The sequence below is a fragment of the Rhinoderma darwinii genome, chromosome 5, assembly GCF_050947455.1.
Source record: "Rhinoderma darwinii isolate aRhiDar2 chromosome 5, aRhiDar2.hap1, whole genome shotgun sequence".
Lineage (NCBI taxonomy): Eukaryota > Metazoa > Chordata > Amphibia > Anura > Rhinodermatidae > Rhinoderma > Rhinoderma darwinii.
The window spans coordinates 85,031,236-85,049,410 of record NC_134691.1 but is presented as its reverse complement, the minus strand read 5'-3'; the positions used below and the strand labels follow the sequence as shown (position 1 = coordinate 85,049,410).

Sequence of the window (18,175 nt, the reverse complement as noted above, 5' to 3'; positions counted from 1 at the left end):
CTAACTTGATCTCTAATAGACTCATATACTTTGGCTGGTGAGTACCATTCACAAGTCTAAGTGGTTCCGATTGAAGTGGAGGGGCTTTATTATGGTTTTTGATAGTATGCAATGAAGACAACCCTTTTCCTTATGCACTCTTAGGGCATATGGACGACATAAAGGGGGCCCCCTTCTCAGGACACTACTTTATAAGCCAGAGCGGGGGGTGTTGTCACAGAGAGCAGCTCTCACTGACTGACCCAGCCTGTCCATGTATTACATGGTTGGCCATTTATTTGAATGGTCGGCATGGTATACTATGTTTCCAATAACCAATGCACGGCTAGCTCCCCACAGCATTAACAGCTAGTTGCTTGGCATTTCTAAAGCTGGACTCATGGTAATCACCGCTTTAAAGAAGACTTGGCACCAGGTCATATAAGTTGAATTGGTTTACGAACCTGAATTGCGCTGTCTCCCCGAATCCAGCACTGTTTATCTTTTTTTCCTGGACCACCCCATTCTAGAGATATGGCCCACTGTTTTGTTGGCTCTGCGGTAATTAGCCAACAGGGCGTGAACTACACTCAAGCTGCCTTGTGCTGATTGGTCTCAGCTCCCCCCCCCCCCCCCCGTTGGCCTTCTACAGAAAATTAGCATATAGGGAGCCAACAAAACAGTGGGCCATATCTCTGGAACGGGAAGTCCAAGAAAAAAAGAAAAATAGTGCTGGAATCAGGGGGATAGTGCTATTCAGGTCAGTTAACTAGTTCAACTTATATGACCTAGGGACAGGTACTCTATAAGCAGATGTCTGTGTGAGGAGAAAAGCATGTATATTTTTAAGAGCTAAATGTGGATTTTCATAGTAGCTTATTGCGATAAACAGGCATAACCAATAGAACTTACAGTGGGTTGCAATAAATGTATGAAGTTACATTTACTAGAAATTAAATTTTTATGGGACAAAGATCAAATCTAATATATATGTATGGATATATATATATATATATATATTTTTATTTTTATTTTTTTTAATTAGGACATGTAAACCAATGGAAAACCTCCTTTTCTTCCTCTAAAACTAGTTCATTGGCCCTTATACAAGACCTAGATTTAGTCAACAAAACCAAATAATGCTGCTTTCTAACATGAATTATGCTGTGATCATCAAACGTATTTTGAAACCAGTTGAAAAGCAATTCCAGTCTCGGTTGGAAATGAGCTTGAAGCAGCAGTGTATATGAGATAAGAAATTCAGTGAGACCCACAGGACTACGTCCTCCAGATGTCTGTTTTATATAGAGGATAACCTCACAGAGGAGATTCCAGGTTGCGGCTCCTATAAGAGAGAAACATGGCATGTTTTATCGCTAACCCCAGATATATAGATTATACCAACCGTGTTGTGAATTTTCAAAGAGCCAAATTGGAAATATATTTTTATTTAATTTTTTCTTCGTTTTTTCAGAAGTATTTAAATTGGAAATATGTGAAAGTATATATGTGTGGCATTAAGGGAACACTGATGTGCTTTGTATCTTTTTGGTAAGCTTAGGCCATTCTGCTAACAAAGGTAACATTGATGTCTGTTGCCAAAGTACTGTATGCACCACCTTAATGACAAGCCATGAACGCAGGTGAATAGGAGTTCCCCCGTATTTAAGAGGATCATATACATTGGCTGATTCCAATCAGATTACTGGGAGGAAGGCGTCATCGCTTCCATTAATAAAGTCCTGAAAGCTGATTTCTATTTTGACAATAGGTTAGAAAGTGTCTTTGATCATTGTGGTGAGCAGGTTATGATAGCTTTTAATGAACCGTTACTGTCTACGTTTTCCTATAAATTGTGAGTTTTCTTCTTTTCAGATATTTCCATACAATATATTTGGGTATTCGTAGCAGGCGGAGTGCAGAGAACGATCGATGGAAATTTTACTGGAAGATGGTGTACGAGTATGCGGATGTGAGTATGTTGCATTTGCTTGCGACATTTCTGGAAAGCGCTCCCCAACTTGTCCTGCAGCTCTGCATTGTCGTGCAGACTCGAAGCTTACAGGCCATTCAAGGTAAGTAGTATATTTTACTTGGAAATTAAATGAACGAAAAATGTAAAATTGTGAAGGTGAATTGTTATAAAACTGTAAGAAAGGCTTGAAGGTTTCTACTGTATGTGCTCAAGGAGATCATCCTGTGTTTGCTGGAAGACGGCTGGCTGCGGACTGATCCTTTGCCCACAGCTCTGTCTGCAATAGGAGACAAAAAAAATGTAACACCCACCCCTGGGCTATGCCCCCCCCCCCACCACCACCGCCGCGAAATCTGCCAGATGAAAATGGAAGAGATCATGGGGAAATAAACCCTGTGTTCTCTGCAGGATTTTTTCACCAACATACAGAAATCTATCAGACTGACAAACACTGTGGGCAAGTTTAACGTCTGTTTACTTGTATTATTCATTTCTAGGTTAAGCGTACCTTAAAAAATTGTAATGACATATGGTCTGGCTTCTCAACATTTTTCTGGTCATGCTTTAAAGCAAGGTTTTTCTACTTTTACCAGCCAAAACATGGTGTTCGAAGTCCATGCCAAAATTAAAAACTTCAAGGGTTAACTATTATTTCATTTATGTTTTAATAATGTATAGCGTAGTTGATTTCAAATATTAGCAATATATTTTATTAACCAATTATCTCCCTGCCAGCTGCTCTGCAGAGTGAGGGACGAGCGAGGAAATTCAGCCACAAGTGTGTATCCCCCACTCAGCACAGTGTCTGGCAGGGAGAGCAGGGAGATAAGATCAGTGTGGCTGGTTGTTAGCAACTTACTAAAACGGTCTATTGTAGAAATACCCGATGCACTGAGACATCGGGTGTTTCGGAATTCAGGAGCAGGCAGGGTGAAGTGCCCCCCTTACAGAGTCGCTGTATTCAGTGTGTGCGGCGCTTAATACGGATTTTTCCTAGCGGCTAGTAGCTGAGAGGTTAGGGGTAGCAGTTCTGGAGTAGTTTTACAATAGAATAAGGCTAAATTGGTTAAAAAAATATATAGCAATATTTCCTAAAATCGCGTGCTTCTGTGAAGCATCTTTTGACTAATCCAGACAGTCAATGTAGATAAATTACTAAAATTACACCAAGAATTGAGAATATTAGCAACCCCTATGAATGTAAACTCATAGAATTAGAACTCTTATTCAGTAGTATTAAAAAGTCTGCACTGTTTTAATAATGAGGTAAGTTCCTCTGCGACGTTGGATCACTTTCTGTCGTCCAAAAATAAACAAAAAAAACTACAACCCGTCCCGCAATAAATAATCTCATATATGCCTGTGTTGACTGAAAAATAAAACAAAATTATGGGTCTCAGAATGTGGCCCTGTAAAAATAATTTATTTCTATAAAAACATGTTTTTATCTAGAAAAAGTACTAAAACATTAAAAAAGTATAGAAATTTGGTATTGCTGTAATAGCACTGACCCATAGAATAAAGTCAACATATGATTTATACCACAAGGCTTAGGGCGTAAAAAAAAAACCTGCAAAAAGCTATGTCAACTTGTCCTGCAAAAACAACAAGCCATCATACAGCTTATTCGCCAGAAAAATAAAAAAGTTTTGGCTCTTAGAATGTGTGATTGAAAAGATGAAAAAAATTTACCGGACCGAACACAGTGCAGGGAGCCGGGCTTCTAGCATCATAGTTATGTACGATGCTAGGAGTCCCTGCCTCTCCGGGGAACTACTGTCCCATACTGAAAACATGATTACAGTACGGGACAGTTGTCCGGTAGCGAGGCAGGGACTCCTAGCGTCATACATAACTATGATGCTAGGAGCCCGGCTCCCTGTAGTGTGTTCGATCCGGGACTTGCGGCCGAAATACGTTCCGTCCATTACAGACGTAATGTGCTCGTGTGAACATACCCTTAATGGGCAAAGGGACACCTAGTCCTGTTGCTTTTGTAGGCAAATTTAGCTAAGCCCAACATGCATATTAAGAGCACGATCACTTGTTCAGGATTTTGTCAGGATTTATTGGCAATTCCATACCTAAATCCTAAAAGAGTCCGCTAACATTTTGCAGATTCGCTGGCCAATCTAAAACATTTACCGTGAGAAAATAGCCTGGATGGAAATCAGCAGTGATAATTGGTGGCCAAAATTTTTAACCCATGTATTGAAAACAAAGGTTTTTCATGATTACTACGGGCACGCATTTTGTATAGATCTCGGTGAATAACCGCGTGTCTTTACCAACAAATATTCAAGGAAGTTAGAGGCAGGAAAATGACGTATTGCACAAGCTCATCTGAATGTCATTACCCGGTATTCCTGGCTGCGGTATTGTGTTGACAAATTACTTTCAGAGAATAAAATGGATGAGCATTCAATTTCTTCTGTTCGAAATCTAATAAACATGAACTGATTCCAGTTGTCTCCTGCCAAAAGAATATTATCATTGCAAATACTGATCAGCATTTGTTCGTTATACATTTCTTAATTGAAGATTCTCAATGAAGACCATCTTGGGATTTTCATTTTAATCAGAGTGTTTTGTGAAAGCTCTATTCACTTTCTTATCTACATCTATAATTTTCTTTGACAAAATTGCATTTCCTTTATCTTTTTTTTGCGAGAACCAGCAAAGAGTTAAGCGTGTGACTTGCTAGTTTAGCAAACAAAGCCGTAGCTCTTTTACAAACATATACAGCCAAGGATGATGTAATTGGTTATGCCAGCTGGAACTATTTTACATTTTCACCCACATAAGTAGTTATAGCAATATTAAACAAAATACAAATTACAAAAACTATCCGGCGACATGTTTACAGGAAACCAAACATATAAATTGGTATTTCTTTTCACTTTCCTGTCACGACGGCAGAATTTATTGATAAAATAATTGGCACACTAGTTTCTCACTGAATGCAGCTAGACATTTTAAAGTGTACATGTGATGAGTCAGAGGCACTTTGAAATTTAAAGGTGCCCAGAAAGGGTTAAGCTACTGGGCTCTTAGTGCACCCACTACAGATGCGAGGAGGGTGCACTTTGCTTCATGCCAATCAACAGTACTAGGAGGACTTACTGTGACCTTAAGGCTTCATGCCCACTTCAGTCTTTTTCTTCAGGGTGCTAGCCGTTTCTCTGACGGCTAGCACCCTGACCCATTCATTTCAATGGGGCGATGCACACTTCAGTTTTTTTGACGGTCCCGTTGCTCCGTTCCCACAAAAGTAGAGCATGTCCTACTTTGGTCCAAGATTCCGTGACCGTGAGGCCCATGCAAGTTAATGGGACCGTCAAAAAAACTGAATTCACACGGAAGGCATCCGTGTGCCGTCCGTGTGTGACGGAGTCGTTGCCTAGCAACGGCCGGGCGGGCAGAAGTACATTAGAGATATTACACTAATCGGCAGCCACTTCTCTCTATCCAGCACTGATAGAGAGAAGAGGCTGCTGATAAAAATAAAATAAAAAGCAGTTCATATGTACCCCGGTCGTTGTCTTGGTGATGAGTCCCTCTTCTTCCTCCAGTCCGACCTTCCTGTATGACGCGGCAGTCCATGTGGCCGCTGCAGCCTGTGATTGTCTGCAGAGGCGGTCACATGGGATGAAGCGTCATCCCAGGAGGCGGGCCTTCTGACGTCATCCAGTCCGGCCTTCTGTTATGACTTTTATCCCATTTGACCGCCACTACAGCCTGTGATTGGCTGAAGCGGTTACATGGGATGAAACGTCATCCCGGGAGGCCGGACAGGAGGAAAAAGCAGGGAGTTCTGGGTAAGTATGAACTGATTTTTTTAGTTTTTATTTCATTAGAATTGTATTTTGGGAGCGCCGAGCATGGTCATTCTTCAGCGCTAGTCACTGTCCAGGGTGCTGAAAGAGTTACCGCCGATCAGTGCAGCCCATTAACTCTTTCAGCACCCTGTACAGTGACTAGTGCTGAACAATCATGCTCTTTCAGCACCCTGGACAGAACCATGCTCGGTGCACACAGAAACAACACGGATAACAAAACGGGCACACGGATACGTCAAAAAACGGCCGATAAAACGGTGATGGAAGTGTGCATGAGGCCTATGGCCAGCAGTAATGCAATAAACTGGGAATCCCACCCACTGCAGTGTATGGCTGGTTGGTTGTCTAGGTAGGTTGTGTCATGGCACAATTAGCGCAGACTAAGGCATCATGCCCACTGCAAAGCTCCTTTACGTAGTTCATGTGCCACCATACTGGCTCTTCTAACAACGCGTGCAATGCAATATGCCGTGATTGTTTCTCAAACTGCTGTGTGCCCCTGTAGGACATTGGAGGCACATGAAGGTACAGTATGGGTGCATACATTTCTGGGTGCCGCATTATGGATCCATATAACCCAGATCCGTAATTCTGCCGTGTGCATGAGGCCTTATTTAATCCCTTATGAACATTGAAATTAAATTGCATCTGACTCAGAACTGATGCACTTTAAAGTCACTTGTTTTGGGTTAACAAATATTTTTGTACAGGCTTCTGGCTATGTGACTCTGAATATCAGTTCCATTCTTACTATGTAGCAAGAGACTACAGATAAAGATATAAATTGGAGCCACTTATTTATATGAAATATATAATCATCCTGTAAGACATTTGCCGTTCACTCAAAGACAATTTATGCTAACTGTCCAAAAAAAACACAGCAAAAATATCCATGTTACGAGAGAAAGAAGCCAGTATTTTTGCTTCAAAGTTCCAAATGTAAGGCGCGAAAGGTACCACCTTAGTCAGCCATTTTAGAGTTGTAAAGCCAAATGTATCTGTCACCCGGTCAACGAGCCTGTATAAAATAGATGCAGGCACTTTTCAGTTCCCTTTTCTTTTCTTCCAGTTTTTTCTGTCAATGTCTATCAGTCTTGTAGAGAGGAAAGGTAAGTCCTACACTGAGCTAGCAGTCTCTCATGACTGCCCACATGTAGTCTGGCAGCTAAAAGCACATACTTTTTATCTCCACTTTCTTTTCCACTCATTTCAATGGAGGTAACAGTCAGGCAACAGGTATATTATATGATAATACATGTAACTTTTAAATAAACTCAGCATTAAATACATGACTATATAAGTAGTACAGTTGTACAGTATTTACAGTTTTATTGCCCTGTTTTTAGTCAGCATTGGCTGTTTTTGGACTTGCCGTCAAGTGACAAAGATCAAGTCCAGAAAATGAGACCTGTTTACTCTAACATCTATGGCTATCCTAACCGTAGGGTAACAAAATACACGCAGAATGCCAACAGAATATTGACCGGATTGATCAAGGTCTACTGTTATTTTTTTCTTCATAAACCAAAGCAGAAAGCATCAGTTGCTTAGCTTACGGTAATTCAGAAAGGATCAGTTGTTGCAGGGAAGCTAAGCTGTCAAAGTCATCGAGTCATGCAGAATAATATGAAGAATTATTGACAGCTCAGTATACCCTGAGGTGATACTACAGCTAAAACTGTCCACATTCAGAAGCCGTGCCTTCAGGGCACCAACTGGGCCAAATATACAGTTAACGTCTTAAGTTCAGGGACATGTAAATCCACCTGTTGCTTCAACAGAAACTGCAATGTTACGTTATATTGTTTTATGTTCTCCAAATCAGTTTATAAATAATCTTTAATTTCTAAACAAATTGTCATTAAAAAAAATAATAATTATAATATTAATAAATATAACTTTATTCACAAATAAGCCAATGCAAAACTGAACTGCAGAACTAAACTTAAAGGGAACCTGTCATGTCAAACATGCCGTCTGATCTGCGGGCAGTGTGTTATAGAGAAGTAGGTGCTAAGCAGATTACAGTGGGTGCTCCTGGTCCTTAAAGCCTACGCCATAGTATATTTACAGCACGGGCTAAAAATGGCTTAAGCCGGGGACCCCGATAGATCGTTTTCACCGCTTCTGTCTTTTCTGGTTTCACAGTGTGCAATATGAGTCTGCTGCTCTGCCCAATACAGTGAACAAAACAAGTATGCCAGGCCATACCATCCGAAAGGGCACTCATTTGGCCTTTATCAAGTGAATTGGGACCTGTGTCTAAATTCGGCACATGCACTGGGAGCTTTCCCAGTGCATACGCCAAACGTGTTCACATAACGTGATGTTAACATAACCTTAACCAAGTAGGTGGGTCCTCTCAGCTACTGGGCCCCATAATTGCTGCTATACTTGCTACCTTAGCAGTTGCACCCCAAATTCTTGCCATATGGAAGATGTCCTGTAGTTTATCACTAACTTGTAGAGCACCAAAAGCCAGATAAAATGAGTCCACTGGGGGAGGTGGCCAGAGAAATGAAGCATTACACAGTGCCCATTAAAGCAATGAGCTATCTGTGTAATGCACAGACAATATTGGATCTCCAAGGGGGAAGCTAGGGGTATCTAAAGCAAAGAACCTCACCTCAACCTCAAAGTTGCCTCACAAAGACAGTCCTTTTTAGTAATGAAGCCTGATATTTAGTGACTCACCGCTCTGTCTTACGGAGCGAGGGCGATCGATATGTCCTAATAGGACACACGGAAAGGGGTTGTCTTGGTAAGATAACCCCTTAAAAGTCTTCTCAAAGATATCTTTATGCCATTTTTGGAGCTTGCATTTTTTAGAAAATACAGCATATATACGCATGTATACATAAAAAAAAAAAAGATAACTATAGAAAGTAAGTTCCTTCCAAGTCGTCAAAAATTAGCAAACTGTAAATTTTGTGCAAACTGTTGCTGTGTAAATGAATATTAACAGGATAGTAAATTTTCCCTATATTTGTTTTTGGAGTGTGATAATAAATCCTAAATCAACAAAGTAACTGTATTTATAGGTTATTTGTGACATATTGAATCAGAACACGTAAAGAAATTATATAACGTGGCATTTCAATTCAGAATTTTTATTGTCTCATAAAATGGAATAAGTGGTTTTCAAAAAATTAAAAAAGGGGAACCATGAGGTCATAGGTAAGTCATTTTGTTTCTCGTTTTCCTGGCTTTACAAGATGATGTTATAAACTCCAGCAGGGTATTCCTGACACAAATAATTGGCTTGTTTTGTAGTCATGATTTAGAGATTCGCCAGATACCATCCAACCTTCCATGACTAAAAAGACGTTCACTGCATGGTATTGTGTAACCTATGTGCGCTCCAGTTTCTGTGTTACCATGGATTCCATCACTTATGATATCCCCAGGGAAAACAAATTCAAATCTTGAACTTTGACTGCTTAAGATGGTCCAAAGAAGTGACTGTTTAATAAGATCACTTTCATTTATTCTGAATATTATACTTGATATATGGTCTTATAAACAGTGAGATAGATTTTGGAATTTTCGAAGCCTTTTATTTAAGGTAAAATTAAGCTGCGACCAGATGTTACAGTACCTAAAGTCCTTCAGTGAAATGTAAAAAACACTACATACAGAGCCTTTTAGTTTGTGATGTTTTTGGGGTCAGAGGCGCAGATGCTTAGTGTATGGTGTTTTTTCTGGCTTTTTTCCCATAGGACTTCAAAACCACCAGTAAAAACACATGTAACAAATGACACACACACAAAAAAGTCACAAAAAAACTCATGCAAAAACATTACATTTAAAAACGCTGGCATTTTTTCATTCAGTCCAAAATGCCAGTCAGAAACCCTGTGTGAAGGTGGCCTAAGGGAGAGTTCACACTGAGTTTTTTGATGAGTTGCCTCCCATTGATTTCAATGGGAGGCGGAGGCATTTTTTTCCCTGCGAGCAGAAAAACCGGCTTGTGGGAAAAATAAGGGACATGCCCTATCTTCGGGCGTTTATGCCTCTGACCTCCCATTGACATCAATGGGAGGCAGATAAAGCATATTTTGCGGCGTTTTATGCCCATGGCCGCGGGCAAAAAACACCGCGTGTAGGCAGAGCAAAATCTGCCTCAAAATTCCAAACGGAATTTTGAGGCGGACTTTACTCCTGCAAAAAACTCAGTGTGAACCCAGCCTTCATGTTACAAAGTAACATTAAATGAGGTGTCATTTTTTTTCCAAATTTTGTCTTGTGTAACTCAGGCATATAACCATTTGTACATTTTACAAGTGATATAGTTCTATAAACAGCACCAGAACCGAGCTCATTATGTGCATACAGCACCAGAGCAAGGCTCAATACATATATACAGCACCAGAACAAAGCTCAATAGATATATACAGCACCAGGACCAAGCTCAATATATATATATATATATATATATACATACATATATATATATATATATACACATACAGCACCAGAACAAAGCTCAGTACATATATACAGCACCAGAACAAAGCTCAGTACATATATACAGCACCAGAACCAAGTTCAGTACATAAATACAGCAGCAGAACCAAGCTCAGTACATAAATACAAACTCAATATATGTGTGTGTATATATATATATATATATATATATACAGTACCAGAACCAAGCTCTGTCCATGTATACAACACTAGAACCAAGCTCAGTACATAAATACAACACCAGCACAAATACAGCTCAATTTAGTGCAACCCCTGCCATATAGGTTTGCACTAAATTGTATACAGCTACCAGCATGGCCCAAATTTTTTTTAAAACATGCTGGGAAATGCTGTTTCACAAAAAAAATCATACCACCCATCATCTCGCTGCAGATCATACAGTGACTACAGCACAGATTAGTGGGAGACTAAACATTTACATTAAGTGACTCACAGGTGACGTCAGATTCTAGTTCTTTTTCTCTTTTCTTCTCCATCCGGTCCAGACCTCTATGACAACTTCTCCTGGCCACAGCCCATTTCTGTAGTTTGCCACTCAGATGTCTTCAGCTTCTCACTTCAAACATTTCTGCACCTATAAACAAAGATAAAGTTCTCATTATGCCACACACTGTACCCCTAAATATAATAGTGCCATACACTGCACCTCTAATTATAATAGTACCATGCGATGTGTACCACACACACACCATGTCCCCTGTAGATAGTGCCCCCCATAGAGCCCCCTGTACATAGTGCGCTACATAGATCCCCCTGTAAATAGTGCCCCACATACAGCCCCCTGTAGATAGTGCCCCACATATAGCCCACCCCTGTAGATAGTGCCCCACATATAGCCCCCACTGTATATAGTGCCCCCACATATAGCTCCCCCTGTATATAGTGCCCCACATATAGCTCCCCTGTAGATAGTGCTCCACATATAGCTCACCCCTGTAGAAAGTGCTCCACATATAGCCCACCCCTGTATATAGTATCCAACATATAGCCGACCCCTGTAGATAGTGCCTCACATATAGCTCCCCCTATAGTGCTCCACTTATAGCCAACCCCTGTGTATAGTGTCCAACATATAACCCACCCCTTTAGATAGTGCCCTACATATATCTCCCCCTATAAATAGTGCTCCACATATAGCCCACCACTGTAGATAAAGCTCACCCTTGTATATAGTGTCCAACATATATCCCACTCCTGTAGATAGTGCCCTACATATATCTCCCCCTGTAAATAGTGCTCCACATATAGCCCACACCTGTATATAGTGCCTCACATATAGCTCCCCCTATAGTGCTCCACATATAACCCACCCCTGTATAAAGCCCCCCTGTAGATAGAGCTGACCCTGTAGATAATGCCACTCACATTTTTATTAGGATAAAAAAAAAACTTTACATACTCACCTTCATCCCGTTCCCGCACTGTCCGGTGGCAATGCAGACCTGCTCTCTTCTGAGCAGGTCTGCTGGGGTTGAACGACACAAGCGGCGCGATGACATCATCGCGTCGCTTGCGTCGTTGAAAGGCGCTGATTGACAGTGCAAGTCATTCTGCCCTGCCACTCAGCACCTTTCACCTATTTAGAGAGGCAGCAGGCCGCCGTCATAGATGGTGCGGCTCTGGCTCCCCCTCACCTTCCCTCTTGGTTGCGCCCGGGGCACATGCCCCGCCTTTCTCTTCCTAGCTACGCTCCTGTGTAATCTATCACATCTAAGTTATGAACTTAGATGTGATAGATAACAGGTGGATCCTGCGTGTCAGGGACACGCAGGACCCGCATTCACTGAACCCCTCAGATCTGCAAACCTGACGGGAACAGGATTTAGCGCTATATACAACTGCTCTGTATAGAGAATACAGAGCAGCTGTATCTATAAAAGTAAAACTAATTTTTATTAAAAACGAATTAAAAAGTTACATTAAACACACTGACTCACCTGTTTATTAAAAAAAAAAATGTTAAATACCCATCTAAGGTTTACATAGCCTTTAAACCATATTGAGTTGCATTTGAATTTTTAGGATGTATAGTATGTAAATTGTTACCATTTAATATACAAAATATTAAAAAACTCAAAAAAAGTCCAACTTATATATCCTAATTTTTTGTTAGTTTTATACAGTAGTTGAAAATAAAAGTATTCCACTAGAATGACCAAAACAAGAATTAATTGACGTTTTGTCCTTGATTTGCATGTCACTCGACGTGTTAGACCTTTAATACGTTTTTATCTTTAGCAAGAACAGAGTAGATGTTGTGATTCAGTCTCCTCTTTAATTCATTTTGGATATTCCTGTAGGGACCTCACTGACTTTATTAATCAGCACCTTAGCAGTCTCATATTGACTGACAAGAGTTTAGCATGCAAAAGGAATTTAAAACAAAACACGAGGAACATATCTAATTAGCGAAATTCTTTCTTATCCGTGTATTGAATATAAGTTGAGCACATTCTGTAGCAGCTAGACACATACAATGATAGTTTAAGGGGGGCATAAAAGTGTGTGTTTTGACAGTGCTCCTGACCATCGGGGCATTTTCTCGATTTACTTGACAGTTTTGGGTTAAGTAATTTCAAGGTTAGTGAACTGACTGTTTAACGATTGTTCACAGAAAGCTGTAAAATACAGTAAAAGCTACAATTACAGCGATGAGTCAAACAAATATTCAAATAGTCTCAAACCTATTACAACTTGAAAGACTAGAAGCGCTATTACTGTATATGAATAAAAAATATGTAAGAATGTGACATAGGGGAAGTCCAAGAACCCGTATCAAATCAAAACTGTCTAATTCTTCAAGGTAGCCATTCTTTGCCTTGATAAGAGCGGTACACACGCTTGACTTCTCTCAACCAACTCCATAAGGTAGCCACGCTTTCCCAACCGCCTTCAATGAGCACTTGCTAGTTGCTTTTTCGATAAAAATTTGCAACTTTACTCGTCAAACTTGAAAAGTGATAAGAAAAGTGGGCATGGTCTCCACGTAAACATAGTTTAAGACAGATTTATTTCTGCCGCAAATCTACGCCTTCTCATAGCAGGTATGATTTTCAGCCTGTTTGACGGCTCTATTAAGAGGTGTGCGCCTTGTTTTTTTATAAATTTGATGCAAATCACTACACTTTAATTAGTCTTAGTTAATGTAGTCCATTGTGTCTCTGGCATCTGGTAGAGTCCAGCAATTACGTTTGTTACTGGTATGTTGGGTCTGAGATCCTGAGATCAGGGGGTTGGAGCTCTACCTGTGTGGTCATTCCAGTGTAGTACGCCTCTTCATATACAGTAGTGAGTAACTGTTGTGCATTAAACTCTCTGTCCTCCGTAGAGGATAATGTGAATACGCCAGAGGCACAAAGCAGCAGCTTGGCTTCAGCAATGTGTCAGAGGGAAATTGCTGGCTCCAAGGTTTTCTAATCTGGCTCTAAAGGCCCTTTTACACTGGCCAATTACCGGGCAAACGAGCGTTCATAGAATGCTCGTTCCCGATCACTGTCATGTGTAATCAGCCGATCATCGCTCGTTCATCGACTGATTGTATAGTTTTAAATGCATAAACTTTTATCGTTGTCGGCAGCACATCTCCATATGTAAACAGGGGGACATGCTGCCGACATGATAGAAATGTATGGGGACGAGCGATCAGAGTAACGAGCGCTCGTCCCTATACATTACTGATAATAGCTCCTTGTGAAAGGAGCAAACGAGCGCCGATCAACGAGCTGTCTGGTTGATCGGCGCTCGTTTACACGGCCCACGTTGGGCCGTGTATTACTACCTTAACTCTTGAATAAGATATGTTAGTCCTGAACTACTACAACCAGATAAGATGACCTCCTACAAATAGGGCAATTTAAGTCCACCAGATGATCCTCTAGTCATTCCTGGATTTGACACAATAATAGACTACTAAAACATAGCCACAAAGGACAAGGGAAAGAGAGACCCATTTGAAGCTAACTTTGGAGTCAATCACTTGGCTTGTTCATCATGGGTTAAATCATAAATAACCTGATTTCTTATTAATATTAATATTTCCTACAATGCAATTAAAAGTGAATGTGTAAAAATTCTGTACATCTGTATCCTCTAAAGCGTCCCCTGGACCCAACCCTTCTTTTTATAATACAGCCATTTGGCATTAATGAGTAAACCAATTCCTCAAATTGGCTTTGAAAGGCACATATTTACTAAATGATTATTTAATCATTTTGAATCAACATTCTTTGTCTATACATTTCTAACAATTATTTTTAATCAATTATTAATTAATGAAAAAAAATGCTTTGATAAACAGACAGATAGATAGATAGATAGATAGATAGATAGATAGATAGATAGATAGATAGATAGATAGATAGATAGATAGATAGATAGATAGATAGATGAAAGATAGATAGATAGATAGATAGATAGATAGATAGATAGATAGATAGATAGATAGATAGATAGATAGATAGATAGATAGATAGATAGATAGATAGATAGATAGATAGATAGATAGATAGATCTTAGATAGATAGATCTTAGATAGATAGATAGATAGATAGATAGATAGATAGATAGATAGATAGATAGATAGATAGATAGATAGATAGATGAAAGATAGATAGATAGATAGATAGATAGATAGATAGATGAAAGATAGATAGATAGATAGATAGATAGATAGATAGATCTTAGATAGATAGATAGATAGATAGATAGATAGATAGATAGATAGATAGATAGATAGATAGATAGATAGATAGATAGATAGATAGATAGATAGATAGATAGATAGATAGATAGATAGATAGATAGATCTTAGATAGATAGATAGATAGATAGATAGATAGATAGATAGATAGATAGATAGATAGATAGATAGATAGATAGATAGATAGATAGATAGATAGATAGATGTATTTACTGTATGCTAAATCTCTGGGGGTCTCTTAGTAGAAAGAATCTAGTGTACTTCCCCATATTCATTATAGAGTTCCATAAACACCAAATGCAACCGTGCTGACATTCCCTGAAGCCGCTTAGAATGCGCTGTATCGTGGTTGGAAACAATTCACCCCGGCAAGATGGAGTTTTGGTTCATCGACTTTATTATTATGCACAGTCATTAGCTCACCTCACAAAGCACTGATCATAAGCATTTCAAACCCAGGAAGGTCTTTGATCAAATTATAATGGTGATGAATTAATTAAATGAATTATTTAGAGCAGCATTGAAGTCACATGGCTGAACCGACTGGAAATAACTCCTGGGTGGTTGCATTTTATTATCGTGAAATTGACACCTGTTGAGCAATTCGTGCATGGAATCTCTTTAGCAGGAGGATGGTAGACAAAAGACTTAATAAGCCATTGTTAGACAGGCAAATTTACACCCGTCACCATTAAAACGAAGTAATGTAATATGTACAGCCTGAGCAATTGAATGCCTCACAGAAGAGTATGTAACACTACAAGATGACATCACAACCGATCTGACAGCTTGTCACCAGTTACCCTCATATAGTACTTGTCTCCTTCATTGGGGTTATGAGCAATTTGGATAATGTCTTATGGAGAGATGAGTCAAAATTGGAATTCTTTATCATATGATATCTGGTGTAGAGCAACTATAGCACCATAAGAGCATCATATCAACAGTTAACCCCTTAGTGACCAGCCTATCTTAGGCCTTAATGACCCAGCTATATTTTACGTTTTTCCATCGTCGTCATTATTTTTGCGTCTACATAGCTGTATAAGGACTTTTTTTTTGCAGGGACAGTTTGTATTTTTCAATGGCACCATTTTGGGGTACTTATAACTTATTGATAAACTTTTTTGGGGGGGGGAATAGAAAAAAAACAGCTATTTCTCCACACTTTTTGCGTCGTAAATTTACACAGTTTACCGTGTGGTATAAATAACATAATAACTTTAGCGGGTCGTTACAATTATCAAATCAAATTATCAGATTATAAATGATCAAATTTATATAGTTTTCTTATGTTTTACTACTTTTAAACAGTAAAAACACCTTTTTTTAAAAAATTTTTTTTTTTGTGTCCCCATATTTTAGGAGCCATAACTCTTTTTATTTTTCTGCCGATGCAGCTGTATAAGGGCTTTTTTTTGCGGGACGACTTGTAGTTTTCATTGGTACTATTTTGGAGTACATGCAACTTTTTGATCACTTTTTATGAAATTTTTTTAAAGGCAGGATAAACAGAAAACAGCAATTCTGGCATTGTTTTTCATTTTATTTTTTCTACGTTCGCCATGCAGGTTAAATAATGTAATAACTTTATAGTTCGGGTAGTTACGCACGCGGCAATACCAAATATGTGTAATTATTTTAATATTTTTTTTATAATAAAGCATTTTTTAAGGGAAAAAAGTTGGTTTTTAATTTGTTTTTACTTGGAATTGTTATTTACTTATTATAAGCTTTAGTAAACTTTTTTTTTAGTCCCACTAGAGGCAGACCTGGGGGCCTTTGTTAGGCCCCCAGCTGCCTTAGAAAACATCAACACTCCGCGATTGCATCGCAGGTGTTCCGGTGGGGTGAGAGAGAGACCCCTCCCTCTAAAACCTCTCAGATGCGGCAGTCGCTATTGACCACGGCAGTCGCTATTGACCAATGCATCCGGAGGTAGCTGAGAGCAGGGAACTATAACTACTCGTGGTCGCTCAGATTTATTTTGATGTAGTGCCGTAACAAGGCACATGCATCAGAATAAAGCCTGTTAGTGGCTGCCGTAAAAACACCTATGGGCGGTTATTAACGGGTTAAACATAATGCAGGCATGGTTTTATTGTGGACATGCTTTGCTGGCTCTAGACCTGGACAGTTTGCCATTATTGAGGAACAGTGGATTCTGTTCTTCTTTAGAAAATTGTACCTCCGACAATAAATAAATTACAATAAATTGTGTATGTGTCTGAGAGAGATAGGGGAGCAGGATCTCCTCTGTATGCTGTGTATGGGATACATCATAGCAGCTTATCTCCTGCTTTTCCTTCGTCTTCCTCCTCCACTCTCCATAGACTTTTATGGGCAACTGCGGTGAAGCTGAAAATACTTCTCCCCTCTGCTGTATGGATTTTATTAGTGAATTTTGAGTAAGTGAACAGTTAAGGGTAAGGGTGGGGGGCAGGAGAGTCTGATAAGTGGCGAAAGAGGCATTTTTCTGTAATAAGATATGTTACAAAGTTTCTTATCTTCGTTGTCAATGTGGACGGTGTGCGGACTGTGAGGTATCCGTCAGCAAGAGGTCGGGGAGGAGACTGTCAGCAGCAGATGGTTATTCGTATCACGGAGTGGTGTGACAGTCTCCTCTACTGCGGAGGACACTGTCAGCAAGATTGTATGGGGACGATGCAGGATACTGTCAGCAAGATTGTATGGGGACGATGGAGGAGACTGTCAGCAGGATTGTATGGTGATGCTGGAGGAGACTGTCAGCAGTATTGGGTGGTGATGCTGAAGGAGACTGTCAGCAAGATTGTATGCTGATAGTCTCCTCCATCATCACCACCCAATACTGCTGACAGTCTCCTCCAGCATCACCATACAATCCTGCTGACAGTCTCCTCCAGCATCACCATACAATCCTGCTGACAGTCTCCTCCAGCATCACCCCCCAATCTTGCTGACTTTCTCCTCCAGCATCACCATACAATCCTGCTGACAGTCTCCAGCATCACCACCCAATACTGCTGACAGTCTCCTCCAGCGTCACCATACAATCCTGCTGACTGTCTCCTCCATCATCACCACCTAATCTTGCTAACAGTCTCCTCCACATCACCACCCAATCTTGCTGACAGTCTCCTCCAGCGTCACCATACAATCCTGCTGACAGTCTCCTCCAGCATCACCATACAATCCTACTGACAGTCTCCTCCA

General features: G+C 39.9%; 1 protein-coding gene across 1 annotated transcript in view; it reads left to right on the top strand.

The window, feature by feature from the left end:
- XKR4 (XK related 4) overlaps positions 1-18,175 on the top strand; it is a 301,060-nt gene that overhangs the window by 215,545 nt on the left and 67,340 nt on the right. The window contains exon 2 of the mRNA XM_075826240.1: positions 1,855-2,054. Coding sequence (XP_075682355.1) covers positions 1,855-2,054 — 200 coding nt within the window. The remainder of the gene's footprint in view (positions 1-1,854; positions 2,055-18,175) is intronic.